Here is a 21,445-nt window from a genome sequence, read left to right on the forward strand (position 1 = left end):
CGGAGAAGATGGGGTGGGAGATTAGAACACTATGTCGGCGCTTCCTGACGATCTCTTGAGAAGAATAATGGAAATTGGAATCCAATCGGGAACCCTTGGTTGCGCTGACCTCTGCCGCCTTTCCATTGCCTGCCGCCGCCTCCGCTTCCTAGCTGCCGACGATTCTCTCTGGTCGCATCTTCTCTTTTCCGACTTCCCATCCGATTTTAATTTCAATTTTAACGACATCTCATCTTCCGATGTCAATTCCAAGCTCAAGAGACTCTACAAGGCGAGGTATTATTTTTGTTACTTTTTACTTTATTTTGAAATTATTCAATTGTTTCACCAATCCAATTCGGTTTATTAGAAATGTAGGCGTTGTAATCGGTTTATTGAAACCGACCCTTGAGAGATTAAATTGTGGTTAAATAAATATAAGAAAGGCTAATCGATGATCCTGTTATGAGTTATCTACTAGCTACTTGTCTGTTTTCTGTTTGATTTTACTTTCGAAAAAGTGCTGCCTTTAAATGGTAATGTTTGGAGGGGTTGTGATATCCGCTGATTAGTTGACACTAATTTGTTAGATATGAGTCCGACAGATACCGGAAGCGCCAACAGCAGATTTGTGCTGTTTTGAAATTACAGGGCAAAATAGCTGAGCAGTCGGGTAAAATTAGGAGGATTGAGCTTCAGATTTTAGAGGAGAAAGATAAACTGGATAAAGCAGATGCCGAGCGAAAGTATTTATGCCAAATCAGGTGACTTAACTATTTACTCTGGAAACTCATGAAGCTATAATGCAAGTATTCTTATTATCTTTGTAAATTTTTGGAGTTTGTGTTGATATTTAACATCCTCAACTGATCTTTCACTAGGGCTTGATTGATGATGTTAATGCTAATGTTTGGAAGTGAGGTTAGGTTCCAGTTTTCAGCCAGAAATTGAACGAGGCATCTGTTGTGAAAATTGAATAATATAGCATTATTGGGGGATGATAGTTCAGGGGTTAACGTTTAGGACTCAAAAAAGGATATATTTGTTCTGTACCCTGTATACATATTAGTCTCTGAATTTTGATTGAGAGAAGTTTTAATCACGGAGGTGACATTAGTTGTATCCCAAAATTGATTTAGTACGTATGTTGTCATGAAGGCTGCAATTTGCTGTTGAATTTTGAATTTAGCATAGTTGTCTAAGGCGCCCGGGGTGCTGGTCGTTGCTTCCGGGAACATACTAGGTTGCACTTGCATTGCACAGGCCTTAGGGCGAGGCCCAGCCACGCCTGGGTCAGGGCTTGATTTCTTCCTTTTTATGGTTTTTATTTATTTCAGTATAATATAGGCAGGGTTTCATAGTCAAGTTACCACAGCTGCCCAACCGTATTGGGGTGATTTAATCATAATTCAATATTTATACTTGATATAATTAACTCGATAATTTATTGTGTATGCTGTTAATTATTGTAAATGAAATTTTTAGGTTAGTGAACTTGATTTATAGACTGTTTAGCTTTTCTCATTCTCATTTTAAATCAGTGGTTTATGTATTAAATTGCTTAATTATGTGTGTGTAACTATCAAATTTGGAGTCTTGGATTTGGTTTGATTATTTTTAGGCTATTTATTTGTATTTCATTAGGTTTGATTCACTTTCACGTTAATTATCCTTCCCAAATTATGTGGCTTTCTAACAACTGACACGTTGCAACTGGGATCATCAGGCATGCTTCCGTTGCATTGAACGTTTGGCAGCCGGAGGTCGTTCGAGCCAGGCAAGAGCAGATGGTTCGGCAATGCACTGTACCTGTTAAATCTCGAATCAAGACAGTTGAAATGGAGCTTAGCTCTTGCAAAAATCAGATTGCATGTCTCCGGAAGAGCCTTGTAAGCCATGTGTTTTCTAATGATATAGTGTTCACGCTGACTCAATTGGTCACGCCCTCTTACTGCTATGTCTCATGCTTTTTACAGATTACTGAAAAGAGAAGGTTATGTGAAGCCGAGGAAAAGTTGGCTAGGGTAAATTACCACCCATTACAGGATGTTGAAGGTGCTAGTTTGAAATCAGGCGAGCGTAGAATTACGAATAAAAAGTTGAAACTTTCCAAAACTTCGAAGTTCTAATTGTGTCCTGTTTGTACACACAGAAAGGGAAATCATATTTAAAAAAAATTACCATTGAATTTCGTTGAATTATTGTGTAATATGCATGTATTTGAGCATTTTACTTGAGTTCGACTTTGCTAAATATAATTCATAAACTCTCCATGGAGCCTATTTATTGCATTCAGCATGCAAGCCTCACATTATATGTGTGTGTGTGTGTGTCTACACATAGGCATTAGGAAACATATATAAGGAATGTAAGAAAAAGTATCTCACCTATGACGCTATGTCATACTCTTTCAGTGTATTTGTCTTTTCGATACAAAAACATGTACATATATTGTATTATGCAAATATATTGTGGGAGACCTTTAAAAAACTATGAGATATAGATTTATATCGAATTGCCTATTAATTCAGATCCATTTTGAATTATGACTCACACTCACAGTCACAGATTCGAATGAGGTTGGAATAAAACCGATGAAGAAGTCCACATTTCAGTCCTGGGCCTTTAAAACCTCAAACAGAACGCCAAATAGTTGTATTTGTGCCGGCCCAAATTATTTCCTAGTTTCATGATTATGACACCAAACGGGCCGGCCCGGAACCCTTTTCTTGATTGTGTAATTGTTGTAGTGTGATTCCCTATCAAGTTGGGTGGTGGGGGCCCCCGGCACTGGCAGAAATCTAAGCACATCGTACGCTTAGCAGAAGGTATTATGGTCTTCGTAATGGAGAAGTTAATGTTTTTCAATTATGTACTTAATAATTTACGGGGGATGAATTATAAGTTTATTCCGGCCAACATCAAATAATTAAATATATAGCTGCCCGGTTACGTTGCATGTGCAACATCTTGAAATTCGAGGGTGAAAAAAGATTTACTTCCAGTTTTTTCTGTCTCTTCAATGGGGTGGTGTCCCCTCTTAACTACATCTACATGTCTATATATGTTACTGAACAAAATAATGTTAATGTAAACTGTGGTCGTCGATTTGACTTGTTATTATTGTAATAATACATTATCATATTGAACGTAGGATCATTATATATAATGGCTACAGTGAAGAGGTGGAGAGGTGAGCCATATATTCTTTCCCATCATGTATATAAGCCTTAGATCAGCACCCCAACACTGCAGTACATAATCCATATCTCTCCAAGTATAATCCCCACAATCAGCAATACAGACATTGTAAAAAGGAAAAAAAAAATATGGGGAGGCCTCCATGTTGCGATAAAGTTGGGATCAAGAAAGGTCCATGGACTCCTGAAGAAGACATCATTTTAGTCTCTTACATTCAAGAACATGGTCCAGGGAATTGGAGAGCTGTGCCCACTAATACCGGTATGTATCCCGATCAGTACAATTTTCTGGATCGTTTGTTTCATAATCCTGTTTCGGGTCTTGTTTTCCTTTTTTTTAAGGTTTGTCGAGGTGCAGCAAGAGTTGCAGGCTCAGGTGGACTAATTACCTTAGGCCAGGGATCAAGAGAGGAAATTTCACCTCACATGAAGAAGGGATGATCATTCATCTTCAAGCTTTATTGGGTAACAAGTAATGTTCCTTATTATACTAATACTTTACTTTCCTTTGTATAAATACGAGTGATTTACTTATAGATGCTTCAACATTTCTACTAAACATTCAAATCAAGATTGTGATAGATAAATTAATTTGTGCCTCATTTTGTGTTTAATGATGGATATATATTAATAATCAATGGATAGATGGGCTGCTATAGCAACATACTTGCCACAAAGAACAGATAATGACATCAAGAACTACTGGAACACTCACTTGAAGAAAAAGTTGATGAAGTTTCAGACAGGTATGGGTCATTCCCAAATGCTATATGACTCCACAGCTAATCACCCTCAATTCTCGTTGGAAAGCTGTGTCGATCAAAGGAGAATGGATCGCAATACCATTAGCAATCAGCAATACTTCAGCTCCAACGAAAAAAATTCCGGCTTGGCGTACGCTTCTAGCGCAGATAATATATCAAAACTTCTTCAAGAATGGATGAGATCATCCCCTCAGCCTAACCAGCACACATCCCACAATGACGGAAAATTTCAAACTGAAGCTTCATTTCAAGGTTTCGGGGAACCGATGCAGATCAAACATCATGAATATCAGGGCAAGAATGGTACTCATGATGATATTCCTAGTGATGAATTGGAACGTAATCTTTCAATGTCTGATCATCTAGATTGTGATTCTAGTGAAAAGGGTGATGAGAATATTGGATTTCTTGATCATCAAAAGGCTCCGAAATTCGAAAATTTTGATCACCCTCCGTTGTCATTTCTTGAGAACTGGCTGTTCGATGAAGGTGTTAGTTCAGTGGATCAAGAAGTGATGGATCAAATCCCAATTATGTTCTAACGGAAATTGCAAGAGATCGAGAGAATGGAAAATGAATGAATATCATGCATGTCTTGAGAAAATGCAAACACTAGTCTTTTTTTTTTTTTAATTACTTTCGAAATAAGCTGCCATAATCTTTGTTAATCTATTTAATCAAATGAATAACACTTTAAGAATAAAAATGGCGTTATTCATGTGATTAAATAGGATGAAATGCATTTGAAATAGAAGAATTAATGTATCTAAATTTGCTCAATCATCTTCAATGATTTATGTATGAAGTAATATATCCTCTAGCTATTAGGGTTCGGTTCCTATGAAAGTTGTATTCTGTACGTTTCCTTATTTTATTATTTTGTTTGAACAAATTGTTATAATATTATTAGACAATGTACTTAAATAATATCAAACTAATTTTGATGCATGTTTCTCTATAACTTGATAATTAAAGTTCTTAATCTCATATGCATGCCAAATCACATTAAATTTATATTGGTTACGACATTATAATAAAGCTAGCTACGCATTTATAAAATGAAGTGCACCAAAATATATATATCAACTTCCTTGGTACATTAATCATATTCAATATTATTTATTGTGACAGGCAAATGGGAAGGCGACCTCAAATAAGAGCATTAAATAAACACGAAACAAATACTTTTAAATGCTTGGCCGTCGATCGGGAGGAAGTTTTACCAATTTTTCTTTTTGAAAACTGAGTTTATTAAACTTTTTACATACTATCGCATTTTTAAAAATTCAATTTTTTTTTTATGTACTATAGATTATCCTATCTCATTTAATTTGTTTGTGAGAATCAACTTTTTAACAGGAAAAAAAATAAAATAAAAGGCGACCGGTAATTTGTTCAAAAGAAAAAGAACAGAGGTGGAATAAGTTAATGAGATCCTATCCAATGGGTATCACTCAAATCATGTATCCGATGGTTAATATTTTTACACATGAGCATAATTAATGGGATATTGTTGATGTGGCAAATCATGGGGCATTGGATTTATGATTTGGGTAAAACCCTTAAAGTAGGTTGAACTCTACCGGTGAAATATGAATAATTACAATTTGGTCATGTAATCAATGTTCTGAAAAAACGGTAGATGGACGATCACCCACTGCTTAGCGCCTAGAAACTTAGGCGGCCGCCTAGGTCCCGTATATGCTGTTTTTATTTTTAACCTAAATATCTAATTATTTTAATCCGATCCAAATTAATATTTCTCCAATAATTATTTTTTATCGAATTCACCAGCCTAAGCGGTGTGTTTTTAGTCTCGATATCTTAGTATTCTTGTTCATCTTAATATTTCTCCAATAATTCATATTTATCGAATTGAAACTCGAATTACATGACATATTTCTCGTCTTCATCCGATATAAATTGATGAACAAATATGTCAAATAATATTTTTTAAAAAAATTAAATATATATATTATATTATATGTTAATCTAAGCGACTGCCTAGACGAATTTTGAGATTTCTAAGCAACTATTAGGTGGCCTAAACCGTTATTTTTCAAAATGTTGTACTCACGCCGCGCTCATTTGCTCATTCTCAACCCCTAATACAACTCAATAAAAATTATTTTATTAATAAAAAACAAAAAAATATGAACATAATACAAAAATAATAATAGTTTTGACCTATTGTATATGTATGTAATATACCATAATCATATTATTTTGATAATTAATGATTTTAAAAAATCTTTTCGTCCTTTTAATTGAATTTTCTGGTCCCGTCTCTCCCTTCACATATGCCATAATTTTTTTTATAACATAATACGACCTTCCAAAAATCCATATCATCATCGCAATCGTCACATGAGAAATTTATGGCCCATAAGCTGGATTCCGGTTAAGAAATGACCAAAAATGAAAAAAATGTGAGTTACATAATTATAAATATAAATTTATTATTAACATGACCAAAATTTTAAAAAAAATTCAAATTAAGAAACCAAAAATGTAATGTTTTCAGTAGAATATTATAAAATCGATTTCATAAGAACATAAAAGCACGACTGATTGGGAATTAAACATAAAAGTAACAATGAATACGTAAAAATTAATGGTTAACTCTTATTGCTATATATTAATTCTTTCTGGAAGTACATCTAAATACCTTAAAATAATATAAGATTGGTGTTCTCCTCGTAAACATTTAGAGTAGAATTCAAAATTCGTTTATATTGTAAAATTTATTGTGCCCAAATTTCACAAAATAAAACACACATTCAATGTTGCCACTAAATATTATGTAATTTGGTGTATATATATTGTACGCCCCATGAACGGTGGCCCACTCCTTGCGAAATTGAATGACACTAAATTCACTCATCACAATAAATTATAAGTATATTTGATAATAGGTTTAATTCATGGTAATTAAATTTTATTAACTACTATTTCATATGCAAAATATATAGAGCTTATGCATATTTTTATGAATCCAACCGTTTTATGCTACACATATTTGATCAAATATTTAACAATTAACCACAAAATTTATAAAAAACAAGAACAATAATAATAATTTGGTTGACAAGTGGCACACCATGAAGAGGCCAATAAATAACAAAAGTGTGCCCCGTCTACATATTATTTCACTTAAATTCAAGCAAAAAGGTTCTTTAAATATATATACACTGATACACATAATGCTTTAATTAATTACAGACCCCTATTTATTTAATTCTGCTACATTGTGATTATTTATTCACCTTTGGCCCCTTAATCATTACTACCTATATATCTCTTAGATATATAGTCAAGTCTTGATGAATTCAATTGAAAACAAACTTTTTATGTTGTGATATTCGAATTAAAATTTGTATGTGTGTTTTTTTGCTACTTATATAATTCATATCCTTTTTATAGTTCAAAATTTATCGCGAATATTGCTAAATTTTGGAATTGATAACACTAATTTCATGTGGATTTTAACCCATACATCCCCTTTGATAATGAATATATTTAATTATATATCAATATATTAGTCAAAATACAATTTACCCAAAATTTGATTTTTATTTTCATTTTTGGAGCATAAAAGTTGATATTTGAATGTTTAGACAAGTCATTAACTCGTACTCAATGATGATCAATAAGTGGCGCACATGGAAAGATCAACGTTTTGACTCAAGATCTCACAGGAAAATGCCCCCCTAGTACATTTTATATATCAATTAAATGTTCACATAATACTAGGAGTTAATGCCACCAATTTGGATCCATATATAATTGTTGCACAAGTCCACAATCACTCCTATAATTTACGTAAGAAACAAGATTTACCAATATTTAACATCATAGCATACTAAAATAGTTTGCACCTGTTTTCAAAAAATTAAAAAAATAGTTTGCACCGAATTCATGGATTATTGAGTTGTCTGATTTGAGATAATGAACGTATCTAATAATATTTGAACTCGTTTAATCAATGAACTAAGGGAGTATTTTGGTGAATTTTTACTTATTTAAAAGTGATTTTAATAGAGGTTATTTTGAAGTTGGTGAGAAGCTAAAGTAGGGAGTGTTTGGAAATAAAAGTTGAAAGCTAATATAAGCTAAAGTTTAGTATTTGAAGAATAACTGCTTCCAAACTTAATTTTTTAACTAAATGAAACTCATACCCTTATTTGATTATTTAATTTTTGATACTCACACTATAAAAAATGAGTTTATATATTATTACATTATGAATTTTGTATCAAAAATATTTTATTTTTTATAAGATGAATATTTGAAAAAAATATATAAGATTAATAAAAATAAAAATATAAAAAATGAAAAAAATTTGTATAAATATACAAGATATGTACAAAAATGTATGAAAATTCAATATATATATGCATATATATATATATATATATTATTTAAATAAATGCTTGTAATAATAATGTAAAATTTGAAAAAAATATTTTTTTAAAAAATGCTTGAAATAATAATGAAAAATTAAAAAAATATTTAAAAATAATAATAAAAGCATATGTAATGTGATAAGTTTATTAAGAGTATATATGTCAACTTGTAATTTTATACCTTAAACAAAAAAACAGAACAAAAAAATAGTATCAAATTTTAGCCTTTTGCTTTTGGATAAAAGTCGTAAAAACTTAAGCAGAATTTAACATTCACAAACACTCAAAAACACTTGTATGCAGCTAAAAGCTAAAAAGCATTTTGTAAAAACTCTACCCAACACTTCCTAAATGTCATTTAGGGAGAAGAGCAAGTCTAGTCCTCTTAAGTTGGTTTTGTTTTGAATTTTAATCGTTTAGTTCTCCGCCAGAAACTTGATTTTTTTTTTGGTTGTAAGCTACTAAACATATCGAAATTTTTCTTTTTTGAGAATGGTTTGTACATAAAATGAAAAAGAAGAAGAAAAAATCATATCGAAAATTGCCTATTTGACACTAATATACTCCTATATAACTCATATTGCAAGAATAAGTTTATGTTACATGTATTAAATCGATTCATAAAAAATGAGGGAAAAAAAAAACAAAAAAACGAAATGACACTGAGATTGTCCCACTCCCATCCCTCATCGATACACAACGGGGAGAAAAACAAGAAAAAGAGATACTTGTGAAGTTGGCATCACTCGATGAAGCCTAAGAAATATCAACATTTCAGAAAATATTTATATATTTTGAATTTTGAGTGTACAACTCGTTATGTACAAAGTACGAGGAGCCCAGATAGAAGAGCAACAGACAGAAGGGTATAATGACTACCAAGCCACTCATTTAGAGGAACAAAAATAGCCATAATATTTCGCCTGATCCAAAATCAAAATTGGGTTTTGAGTATCAAAGCGTGGTAACAAGACCTACACCAAGCTCTTCCGCTAGCTCGTCCCACACGGGTAGGAGAGTCAGGACTACAAGTATAATGCCCATGGTAAGAAGCGTTTTTCGCCAAGTTCCTACCTCTGTTACGTCATTTAAGCACGGTTTCTCTGGAGCCCTCTGCAAATTTCATAACGTATACAAATAACAGTCAAGAGACAAACTTCCACTCATTATCCTCCAGGAGCAGAAACAGAATAGAATAGCAGTCCAATTATCATGTTCAATTAGATTGCATCTAAAAAGTTGCATACCTGACATATTAGGACGTATAATCCCCAAGGAAGTGACAAGGGTCCACCGAGCTGAAAGTCGGAGAAACATGAAATTTAAATTAAGAATGTTGCTGCGAAAATCGATACCGCAGAGGGGTCTACAAGATAATTTGAAGAGGACAAATTTACTTGCTACATCACACTAATATTTGTTACTTTTTGGTGTTTTTCCCCTATTAGGAGATGGTTTTGGAGAATTCAGAGATGGCAAATTTGAAGAAAAATGCTAATCATTTCTTTCAGACAAGACAAGATACATTTCTTTCAGACAAGACAAGATCTTTGATGTGATTGTTATATGTTTGAAACTACAGCTTGTAACATATTATGAACTTCATAAATACTTGTGCAAGCAAAGGCGAACATACCACTCCCAACCCGAGCATGGTGTAAGTTGCTAATCCAGAAGCAACAAGGGCACTCTTTCCAAAAGCTCCCTGAAAATAATATGAAAGGAATTCTATCAGTTGTGATCCAGGTTTAGATGAAAATCATTATTCACATGTAAATGCAACAATTTGATAACAAATTCAAGAAAATTTTCAATAGCAGAAAAGTATCTAATCATTAAGATTCTAAATTTTCCTCATAAAGTCATAATGCATTGGCGTACTTTAAATAAGTAAATTGCAATAGTATCAAATCCAAGCCAAAAATAAAAGCCATTTCTCCTTAAATTCACTATGGAAGAAATATGTTTATCCCTTATATGCAAAAAATTAGATTTGAAATCATATAAAATTACAGGCAATGCGTAAACCCACAATCAACTACTTCTAGCCAATGTAAGCTCATGTCTGGTAAATGCAATGAATCATCAGTCCAATCTTCATACTGCACCTTGACTGCTGAAAACAAAGGGAAAATAAAGGAAACGTATACCTGCATAGCCTTTCCACCATCAAGACATCCAACTGGTAGCAGATTAAATGCAGACGTCGTCAGCCCGCACCTATGAACCAAGAACATAACATTGAGCGTATAGATCAAACCATAACAACTAAAAAGTGTTCCTCACAGATACGTTACCAGCCAGCAATCACCAGAGGATGTATTGAGACTGTTGCGGCATGCATGCTCCTGATATCAAAGACAAGACATAGACAAGACATTACAAGTAGGATATTTTTCCATTGAACATGACAAGGAATGGCTCAAACAGATAAAGGTAGAAATGTAAAACAGTAACTCACGTGTAACCAAGAAAGCCTCTACTGATAAGCCCAAGAAGCAAAGAGCCTTGAAAAAGCATGCTGGGAACCTGCACCAAATCTCCAGCCATGGCTGGATTTGATGAAAGCATCAGGCCAACAGTGAACATAGAGAAAGACAAAGCAGCTCCTGCAAATGGCCCAGCCAATGAAATATCTACTTTTGCCTTTCGATCAGGAAGAATGGACTTGAACTACAACCAAAGCAACAGAAACTAGAAATCAAATAGTGTTACAAATTCAGAAACTAAAGACCAAAAAGTTTGTAGCACAAACCATGTATAACCAAGAAGAACATACCATACAGTTCCAAAATTAAATGTTTGCAGTTGCATGCTCACCTGAGTAATTGCTCCAAAGCTCCCAAGAGTAATATTTGGAATAAAGAACGGAATACTCAGTTTTACTTTCCTAGGAAATGCTGCAACAAAATGTCCAACTTCCTGCAGGAAATCAAGCCCATTTATAAATTAAAAACAAAAACCATATCATAGATAGACAGACAGACCGACCGACCTTACACATGGCTACCGAATCTACATCAGTATGACGTAATCCGTCATCATAAAATCTATTTTCAGCACAGAGAAAGAACAGAAATTCATGTATTGCAATGGCGAGTTTCAAATATTAAAGGCCTTATTAAAAAAATGTAGGTTATGCTCTAGATAAAGGCGATAGCAAAAGATACAAAAAGAAATTTAGACTTTATGAAAATAACGAGGCTTGAAAAATGAATTTGTGTCACAACCAAGAATTTCAAAACAAACCACACCACTTCAGATCAACAGATGATGACAAGATTGATACTTACATGAAAGAGCTGAACCCCTAGCACACCGTAAGCCAAAGGCAAAGCAGAGTCCACAAATGGAAAGAGGAGTTGCATATCTGGTGGTTCAACAGCATTTGGATCTGTAAAGTATTTAACTACCTCCGGTGGAAGTCTACTTATCTGTTTTGAACCAGAAACTGTTGTAATCAGTAACTAATATGGAATAGAATATTTGAAAAATGTGTTAAAATGATATTATCATACCTGAGATGCTATTCCTAGCTCCACTGAGGAACCAATAGTAAGAAGAAACAACAGGAGAGCAATCACATATTGCCAAAGAGTTGTTTGGCCGGGATCCGAAACCTCTTTTCGCAGCATGCCAAAGCTGACACGGGGTCCACCACGTGGATCTGGTCCTTCAGAATTTGGTTCCTCCACCATGAAGAGGTTGTATTTATCTCCCATCACCTCAGATAGCTGCTTCTGAAGTTTAGCAAAAACATCCTCTCTCTTTCCCCTAAGGTTGCCAAGAAAAAGAATGCCTTCTTCTAGATCACCAAAAGGCTCTTCTCTAGTTACCCAAAAGGTTGAATAGCCGAAGAGCTTCTCCTTAATAATCTTGACATCAGCTGGATCAACCTTTTCTGGCCCCAGAAGTTCCATTAATTTAAAAGAGTCAACCTGGAAATTATTGTATGATTGTCCAATAGGTGATAGAGTTGGTGGCTGCGGAAGAGGGGAAAAAAATTAGTAAAACCATTATTTTTTTTAAGCTAATAGCGTATTGAACTTGACTACACTTATAACAAGATTTAAAATTATTTATTTTTGCATTCAGAAACAACTTATCCTTCACATCATATTGTCTTCAGTTTGTCCATTCTCCAGATCACTGTTATTATAGCATCACAACCACAACAAAATCTTAATAGTCCTCTCAAGACAAAGTGACGGGCACACGATGAGTCTTCATGTATTGTTGAGCTTACTTATTTAATATTAATGAAGTTATCAGAGATCTAGTGATGTCTGATGTTGGAGACTTATCCGAATATTATACTAGCTCTATTTAATAGTTTGGGCTCGAAAGAGTAAATTCGTCCCCCTACCCTCAAAAGTCCGCTCTGCAAAATTTATGCTTTCTAAATCAAGTTTTCCTCTACATTTTTAGTGGCGCCCTTTAAACACTGAGTAGGTGGGATGAGTTTCATGCACCATATGGATCATCCTCTGTTTTCTTTTTCATCTTATATGTTTCTTTGTTTATCTGCAGCTATATCCGGTTATGTTTCTTCTATCGCCAAGTTCTGTTCCTTCAATCCCTATGTTCTTTTCACTAAAATCTAAATACCCCACATTACTGCATCAAGCAAATTTCCAGGTTATTTTGCTACTTCCTACACAACCATAATTTTTCTCGAACAAATCTTCAGCTTAATGATAGCTAATCGCGAAACAAGTATCAAAATTTGAAACCACGACCATTACTGGTTAGAAGTTACTATATAACAATTCACTTTGGGGTTTAGGTCATAAAAAATTAGTAGGATCAAATGATCTTCGCTTTTTCCAAAATGGTCACATGCTGAAAAGTTAACTTTTTGCCAAGCAAAACAATATTTTTCCATCAATTCCATATCCCTGGTACATAAGCTGTCTAAATCTAACACCGAATTTAAATTATTACTTCTATCAAACCATTTGAACTCAATTATCCAGCAGCAGTCCCCTTTCTAAGCTTCCGCATGAAAGAATAATGGTATCACGTATCACTTCATGCGACCAGTTTGTGTCAATAAAACAACCAGTTTACAAACAAATCTTCAAAAATTACAAATTTACATAGAAAAATGAAAAATCGTTACAGCAAACAAAGTGAGACATTTAAGCTCACCCGCGAAGATATAGAAGCCGTCGAATCATCGGAATCATCATCAGACTTCTTCTCAGATGACGCCATCGTAGCCAAATTCGTATTATCTTTATTTTCTCTATCGCCATTAACACCAATATCATCATTCGTGTTGTTTTTACTATTATAACACGACCTAATAACAACATCCCACCTCCCAAATCTCCCCTTCCAAGATAATCTTCGCCTTTCTGGAACGAGTTTCCCGCAAAGAAAACATTCGGCACCATTGTTCTGAAGTTTCTGCCGGAAATTGCAGCCATTTTGAGGGGTTAAACGGAAGCTAAAACTGGTTAAAGCAACCATTTTCAATCAGGCCGCCTTCAATTGGCTAATGTACAGTGCAAATATCTGTGTAATTTTTTGGATAAATGGTGAAAATGAGAGGAGATATTTCGTCTGGCAAGAAGTCGAGAAGAAGATTTTCGGGGTTTTGTAAGCATATGACGAAGCATATCTTCATCCAGCTTTTCAGAATTTCTACATTAAATTCACCCTTAATTAAACTTTGCCCCCTCCAACTCCTATTATTACTACTTTCCCTCAACTATATGCAAACAATAAATTAGAAACAAATTCGTTCACATTTTCTTTTATTACAAATTATTTGAATGATAATGTTTTATTTGAGAGCTGAAAGTAAAAATTTGCATTTTCAAAAAATCTTTATTCGAAAAATTTATTTGAAAGTTATATAAATATATACTTATAAATATATGTAATATTGAATTTTATTGTAGCAAACAACTGAACCGACTAAATTTCGACACCAAAGTAATGGGAGTCCGCTTCTTCAGATTTCTCCTTTTCTCATGGCAGATAATAATATCATAAAAATAAAGTATTTATTTATTTAAATTCAAGAAAACAAAATAGAGGGTAGTGTGTATTTTGTGTAAGTTCTTTCCTTTGCATGTTCATTGTTTCTTTGCCATTCTCTGTAAAACTTGTAAATCTATGTTCTCTTGAAAACTTAATTGTGTAGTTGATCTGATTTCGATTGTTTTTAAATTTTTTGTTCTATATGTTTGTTTGGATTAAGTCACAGGAACCTCTCTTTTTTTCCAAATATATTATGGATCTGTTCTTTTCCGACTCTGTATTTTTATCTTGCGGTATCAGATTGTGCGTTGTGTTGGGTTAACTCAACGCATGCATGGCTTTATAGTGATGCATAAATGGGTGAAACAATCATGATTCTGGCATTCAATTTCGTGTTTCGTATCCTCATGTTAAATTCCTTTACTTTATCCTACAAACCAAGAGGGTATTGAACTAATGATGATTGGTATATGTATTTTGTCCTAATCAGACTTTTTATTCAATACAAATCTTGAACATCAGTAGTTTTCCTGGGCTATTATAAAGTTAAAGAATGGGTCTTCTAGCTCATAAATCACTCTTCTTTTTGTTCTTTATGACTTCCACATTGCTGGTATTATCTTGGTTTTTAGTGCTACGATCGACTGGCCGCCGTCACTCGTTTGATCTTAGTATATTGCCAAACTCAAAGCTTTTTGCAATGGCAGAGAGTGAGTATCCTAAGAAATCCCCACCAACTAGTGCTTCAATGGGTGAAAACAAAGTGACACGAAATGATATTTCAAGGAAAAGTACTGATTCTAATAGGCAAGTTCTCAAGGTTTTTATGTATGACTTGCCCTCAGAATTTCATTTTAGCCTCTTGGGCTGGAAAAGGAAGGGGAGGAGTGTCTGGCCGGATATCCGGACGGAGGTCCCTGTGTACCCTGGTGGATTAAATCTGCAGCATAGTATAGAGTATTGGCTGACTTTAGATCTCTTGAACTCCGAATTTGCTGACGATTTGGGATGCCGTAGTGCTATAAGAGTACACAATTCTAGCCAAGCTGATGTAGTGTTTGTTCCCTTTTTTTCATCCATAAGCTACAACCGATACTCGAAGCTGAAGCCTGGCCAGAAAAGCATCAATAACTTTTTACAGGAGAAGTTGGTTCAGTTTTTGACGGCTCAGGAGGAGTGGAAGAGGTCTGGGGGAAAGGATCACATAATAGTCGCCCACCATCCGAATAGTCTTGTGGATGCAAGAGTGAAGCTGTGGCCAGCAATGTTTATTCTTGCGGATTTCGGAAGGTGTCATCCAGCTGTGGCTAACGTTGAGAAGGATGTGATTGCACCTTACAGGCATATGATTAGAAGCTATGCCAACGACTCATCTGGTTTCGATAGTCGTCCAACTTTGCTATATTTCCAGGGAGCTATATATCGAAAAGATGTAAGGTACCTCTGTCCTTTTTAAAATGTATTTGTATGTTCTTGGTGATTCTGATATTGGTCATGATATTGCCTGTTTTATAGAATTTCTCGTAAGTATTGATCATTCGCGGTTATTTTATTAGAAATTTCATAACTGATCATTCTATGCCAAGTTAAGGTTGATTCGAAATTTATTTCTGGTATCCTTATTTGAAGTGTTTCGAAGTTCATAGAATCTCAATGAGCCATTACAATGATTGGACATATGTTTTTGACTTGGTTTAAGTTGATTTTCTGAATATTTACCTGAAATTTTATACCCTCCTCTCTGTGTTTTAGTCAACACTATGTGCCGCTGATCCTGCAGAACTTTGAGAGTCACATGAAAATGAACTATGGGTAGACTTATGTTATGTTCCTTAGCTAAATTAAAGCCTATAATCTGAATATCATTATGTGAGATGTTTCTTGCAATTTTGTCATACTCAGGGAGGAACAATCCGGCAGGAGTTGTTTTACATGTTACGAAACGAGAAAGACGTGCATTTCTCATTTGGTAGCGCCCAAAAGGAAGGAGTGAACGAGGCGTCCCAGGGCATGCACTCCTCCAAATTCTGCCTCAACATAGCAGGGGATACGCCCTCCTCAAACAGGCTTTTTGATGCCATAGCTAGCCACTGCGTCCCCGTGGTTATAAGCGATGAAATCGAGCTCCCTTACGAGGATGTTCTCAACTATTCTGAATTCTGCGTGTTTGTGCGTACATCAGATGCCCTCCAAGAAAACTTCCTCCTAAACCTCATCAAGAACATCAGCAAGGAGGAGTGGACCAGAATGTGGAAAAGGCTCAAGCAAATCGAAAGGTTTTTCAAGTTCCAGTACCCATCTCAACATCAAGATGCTGTTCAGATGATATGGCAAGCGTTTTTGCGCAAGCTTCCTGCTGTCAAAAGGGAAGTTCACAAGTCCAGGAGGTTCTCAAGAACGATTTTGCCCGCGGAAAGGCTCAAGTCTTTTCATGTGCCCAAAGTTTTTTGGGAATAGCTAATCTTTGTATAAGCAGGTTTTGATATGTATGTTCTATTGCGTTTCCTGAATTTGATTTTGGCTACTAACTCAAGAAATTGCCAGTGTATCTTCAATTAGCTACAGCAAACATATAAGATATGTCTATACATGCTGTACATATGGATATTGCTTATGATTAATGGAATCCTCTCTTTTAAAAATAAAACGTCTAATGCAAAACAAATCATAATATATAATAATAGTAATTAATTTACTGCTATAAAATTATGTTCCAAGGATGTGAACCGAAAAAATGTTCATGATGAAAATTTTAATAAAATTATAAAATATTCCCATATTTAGAAGCAAAAATACTCATGATAAGAAATAAGAAAATGTACACATTGTAGTGTACACCTTAGTTTAAGATCTCCATCAAATATTAATTTGGTTGTCATAATTATCACATTTAGCTCTTTCATGAAAATCAGTACATGTTCATGTACAAATTCAACGAGACTTTTAGGTCGTGCTTTGATCAGTGATCCGATTTAACATATGCTACTACTATAATATGTACATTTATAGGAAAAACTTCATTTTTGCTAGAGGTGACATTAAGTGTTGAGTTGTATGTACGTATGATATTATAAAGTAAATTTGGGAAAATTAGCATTTTGGTCCTGTATGTTAGCTTTTTTTTGTTTTAGTCCTGTATGTTGGCTTGTTTTGAAAAAGATCCTGTAACTCGATTTTTTTTTTTGGATTTAGTCCTATATGTTGGCTTATTTTGGTTTTGGTCCTGTAAATTGGTTTGTTTTTTGGTTTTCGTCATGTATGTTATCTTGTTTTGAATTTTAGAAGTTGATCTCTAATTATTTTTGTAATAAATATTTTTTATTCTTTCATGTTTTATCTCTTATTGGTTTGAGATAATTACAACTAACTAATAAAAATATATTTTTTTACGCTTAAACTTTTTTTAATCTAAATAATTTAATAAAATCTAAAATATGTTAATTTAATGTATTAAATGTAAGATACTTTTGTTCTTTTAAAAAGTAACAAACAAACAATATTCATTCATATCGTTCTCAACTGTAACTTCGATTTTTTATTTATTTGACACTAAGTGTTCGCCCACTTAACACCTATTAATGATCATATAAATAAGTTCCAACTTAAATTAACAAAATTAGCTAAAAAACTAAAAATATATTTAAAACATACTTTTGTTTTTTTAAAAAGTAACACTCTAATATATTTTTTTATCGTTCTCAACTATTGTTGACTTTTTTTGTTTTGCTTTTCTCGAAATCAGAGCTTTTTAGGTATGTTTCACTTTTATCACGCTTAATCGCCGCTTAAGCGTGCTTTTTAGAACACTGCAAATAAGCAAAATTTTGCTACTCCCCCGAGTTTCGGCGACGGAGGAAAAATACAAAAAAAAAAACCAAGTTATTGTACCTTTTAGAACATAATTATTATTTTAAAAAATAATTAGAAGGTCAACATCTAAATTTTAAATCTAATTTATTTAATTATAAAATCATAAAAAATATTTATTATAAAAGCTTAAGCGGTAAAGTTGGAAAGTCAACTTTTAAATTCTAAATTTAATTTATTATTTTAAAATAAAAAACATAGACGCTTATTCTAACTTAACCGAGCTTAATTTGGTCAAAATCGCATCTTTTCCATGATCAAAATAAAAAAACAAGTCAACTAATATGACCAAATCCAAAAAAAATCCATATTCCTGTATTTTTTTTCAAAACATAACTTTGTATAGAACCAAAATAAAAAATTAAGTCAACTTATAGGACCAAAACCAAAACAATCAACATGTAGGACTAAATCTAAAATAAAAACAAAGTTACAGGATCTTTTCCAAAACAAGCCAATATACAGGACCAAAACTAAAATGAAGCCAACATACAGGACTAAAATGCTAATTTTTCTAAGTAAATTTATATATTTATTTATTTACGATTTTGAAATTTTATACTAAATTTCAGTCTTAATCATATATCTAGAGATAGATGCAGTCTCTTACATGAGATTCCAGGGGCTTGAGTCAAGCTAAAAAAATTAGGCCCCTTGAAATAATAAATCATAGTTTATCATTAAAAAAAGTTTTTCAGTACATAACATATTCATCTCTATTTTCAATTAATAATTTTCTAATATTTTTATCAAAATTTTTTTCCCAAGTATGTGGTCATGAACATTTTGAGGCAAACTAACTCTCATATTTTTATGTTAAACTTCTTAATAATATTAGCATTATCTTATATTGATCAGTTTATTAATAACGAGATCTTGAAGAATTTTTAATCATCTTGTCATTCATAACATTATTGTTATCGTGCATGCTTTAATTTTTATCTACATATACGTAAACTGTTAATTGTTTATTTTCTCATTATTTTATTGTTGTCGCTAGCTACAATATTTATCAATATTTCTAGTCTGGTTCAAAATTGATTCTATTTCTCTTTGTTTACTTTTTCTTAATTTTTACTACACAAAAGAAATTTTTGGGCATCATTGATTATTGACTATATCTAACAAAAACTTTTCGTTCTCTGTTATAGCTATAAATTACATATTAGAAATTTAGAATACATTTGTTGATGAATTAATGTGTGCAAATTTGTATTTTACAATATTTATGCAGTTTAATATTCATTTTCATTAACGAAACTAGCAAAATTGAAAATAGAAATAATAAATTCAAGAACTATGTCTTAAAATACAAAATAATTTTGTATTTGATTTAAGTAACTATATATTGATTTCCTCATAAAGTATAAACAAAAAGTAGAAAGAAACTTTTTAAAAATTATCATTTTTAATCCGTATAATCTAAAACAAAACATAAACATAATAAATGCTATCAAATAAAAACTAATTATCATTTATCAACATAAAATTTCAATAATTAAAATAAATGTATAATGCTGATATTCGATAAGATGATGAACAAAAAATTGTGTGTCATATATGGTTAAGAAACGTGAGAACCCTTGATTTTTTGAAATTGTTGTTCTCATATAATAGAAAAAAAAAATTGTTCTAGGTATATATTTGAATTTTGAAGTAATACTATATATTATTATTATTATTATTATTATTATTATTATTATTATTATTATTATTATTATTATTATTATTATTATTATTATTATTATTATTATTATTATTATTATTATTATTATTATTATTATTATTATTATTATTATCTATTCTATATCTATTTTATCTATTTTATATTATTTTATTTTATATTATAATGCATGAGGGTGCTAAAATAACCATTTTTGGTCATTTTAATGGTTGTACCAAATTACCCCCAGAAACATATAACTACCCCACTTTCTCACATTCTTCTCCATGTTATTTTTTTAACCACCTATTTTTTAATGGTGAAAAATAAATCATGATAATATATATATATATAGAGTTCTTTTATGGTGCCCAACTCATATGCTCAACTCTATGCCCACCATGTACAATATGTGAGTTGACCAACACAATTGATGAGTTGACTTATCACATATTGTACATGGTGGGCATGGAGTTGGGCATATAGAGTTGGACACCATAAAAGAACTATATATATATATATATATGAGTCCTGCGTCGAGACTTATGTGACTCACTTCATATACATATGATCTAGATATATGTTACGTGCATATATAGTTGGTTCTATATATATATATATATATATATATATATATATGAGTCCTGCGTCGAGACTTATGTGACTCACTTCATATACATATGATCTAGATATATGTTACGTGCATATATAGTTGGTTCTCACATTTTCAGACCCTATGAGTGTCATAGGAGCTTCAGAATTTTGATAAGTTTTAATTATCTTTCAAGGGAGCCCCCTATTTTGGACTACCATATAAGATATGAAATTCGATGGACTCGCCTACCAATAGGAAAGGAATTAAACTCGTGTGGAATTAGTGCTCTTTAATTAGGACATTACGATAACTAAACTCCAAAACATATATCAAGTAATATTATTTTAAAAATAAATATAATTAATCTTTTATTTTTTTAATATATATATATATATATATATATATATAATGTTTTGAAGTTATTTTTCAAATAATATCGGTAAATTAATAAATTATAATTCACTCGTGAAGAACAATTTGCAGTTTTTGTTCAATTTTGTATTTTTCAATCACTTGAATTCTGTGACAGCTATGGCATTTCACACATTCAGTTTTTGTTATTATGAAAGCGATAGAAAAGAAAATGACTTCTGAAAATGATGCATATATTTCTCACTTACCTGCCTGTTTTGATTTATGACAATTATATTTAATTATATTTTATTTTCTAAAAGAGTACTCTAATTGCGAGCCTGATATTCTAGATTGCTTCTAATTAGCTTGAATACCACACATTAAATATTTACTACGATCTCATCCTTTTCTTTTGTTTTGTATGTCTCCGAAAGTAAAATTATTATTATTATTTTTTCAATGTAAATACACATATTGCCTCACTGATCTTAGATACATCGTATCATTGTAAATCGAGACATCTATTTAATTTTTTTTTCTTTTCGATCGAAACTATATTTGTGATCTTAATTCGGTCGGTAATTTGTACTAAAGAGAATTAAATACACTCCATATATACACTACGT

General features: G+C 32.4%; 4 protein-coding genes across 5 annotated transcripts; 3 read left to right on the forward strand and 1 right to left on the reverse strand.

Annotated features, from left to right (window-relative positions):
* On the forward strand, positions 1-2,237 carry LOC140884416 (F-box protein SKIP24). 2 transcript variants are annotated; one of them, XM_073291169.1, is made up of 4 exons: positions 1-276; positions 570-743; positions 1,706-1,868; positions 1,956-2,237. In XM_073291169.1, exons 1-4 carry the CDS (start codon positions 32-34, stop codon positions 2,106-2,108), a joined length of 735 nt encoding a protein of 244 aa, XP_073147270.1. In that variant the 5' UTR covers positions 1-31; the 3' UTR covers positions 2,109-2,237. The 2 variants fall into 2 exon arrangements, with proteins under 2 accessions (XP_073147270.1, XP_073147271.1); XM_073291170.1 differs by having other exon boundaries at positions 585-743.
* Positions 2,238-2,688: 451 nt separating this feature from the next.
* On the forward strand, positions 2,689-4,750 carry LOC140882727 (transcription factor MYB60-like). The gene is made up of 4 exons (XM_073288899.1): positions 2,689-2,807; positions 3,134-3,441; positions 3,522-3,651; positions 3,825-4,750. Exons 2-4 carry the CDS (start codon positions 3,309-3,311, stop codon positions 4,483-4,485), a joined length of 924 nt encoding a protein of 307 aa, XP_073145000.1. The 5' UTR covers positions 2,689-2,807; positions 3,134-3,308; the 3' UTR covers positions 4,486-4,750.
* A 4,371-nt stretch (positions 4,751-9,121) lies between these two features.
* Positions 9,122-14,018, reverse strand: LOC140882740 (probable zinc metalloprotease EGY1, chloroplastic). Its single transcript, XM_073288920.1, has 10 exons — positions 13,501-14,018; positions 11,868-12,332; positions 11,643-11,783; positions 11,170-11,271; positions 10,811-11,022; positions 10,647-10,697; positions 10,500-10,569; positions 9,986-10,054; positions 9,597-9,647; positions 9,122-9,462 (listed from the first exon to the last, which is right to left on the reverse strand). The coding sequence occupies exons 1-10, from the start codon at positions 13,822-13,824 to the stop codon at positions 9,304-9,306; spliced, it is 1,644 nt and encodes a 547-aa protein (XP_073145021.1). The 5' UTR covers positions 13,825-14,018; the 3' UTR covers positions 9,122-9,303.
* An 875-nt stretch (positions 14,019-14,893) lies between these two features.
* Positions 14,894-16,797, forward strand: LOC140878195 (probable arabinosyltransferase ARAD1). Its single transcript, XM_073281806.1, has 3 exons — positions 14,894-15,011; positions 15,048-15,772; positions 16,243-16,797. Exons 1-3 carry the CDS (start codon positions 14,894-14,896, stop codon positions 16,795-16,797), a joined length of 1,398 nt encoding a protein of 465 aa, XP_073137907.1.
* The last annotated feature ends 4,648 nt before the right edge of the window (positions 16,798-21,445 follow it).

Source organism: Henckelia pumila, chromosome 2, assembly GCF_033568475.1.
Source record: "Henckelia pumila isolate YLH828 chromosome 2, ASM3356847v2, whole genome shotgun sequence".
NCBI lineage: Eukaryota > Viridiplantae > Streptophyta > Magnoliopsida > Lamiales > Gesneriaceae > Henckelia > Henckelia pumila.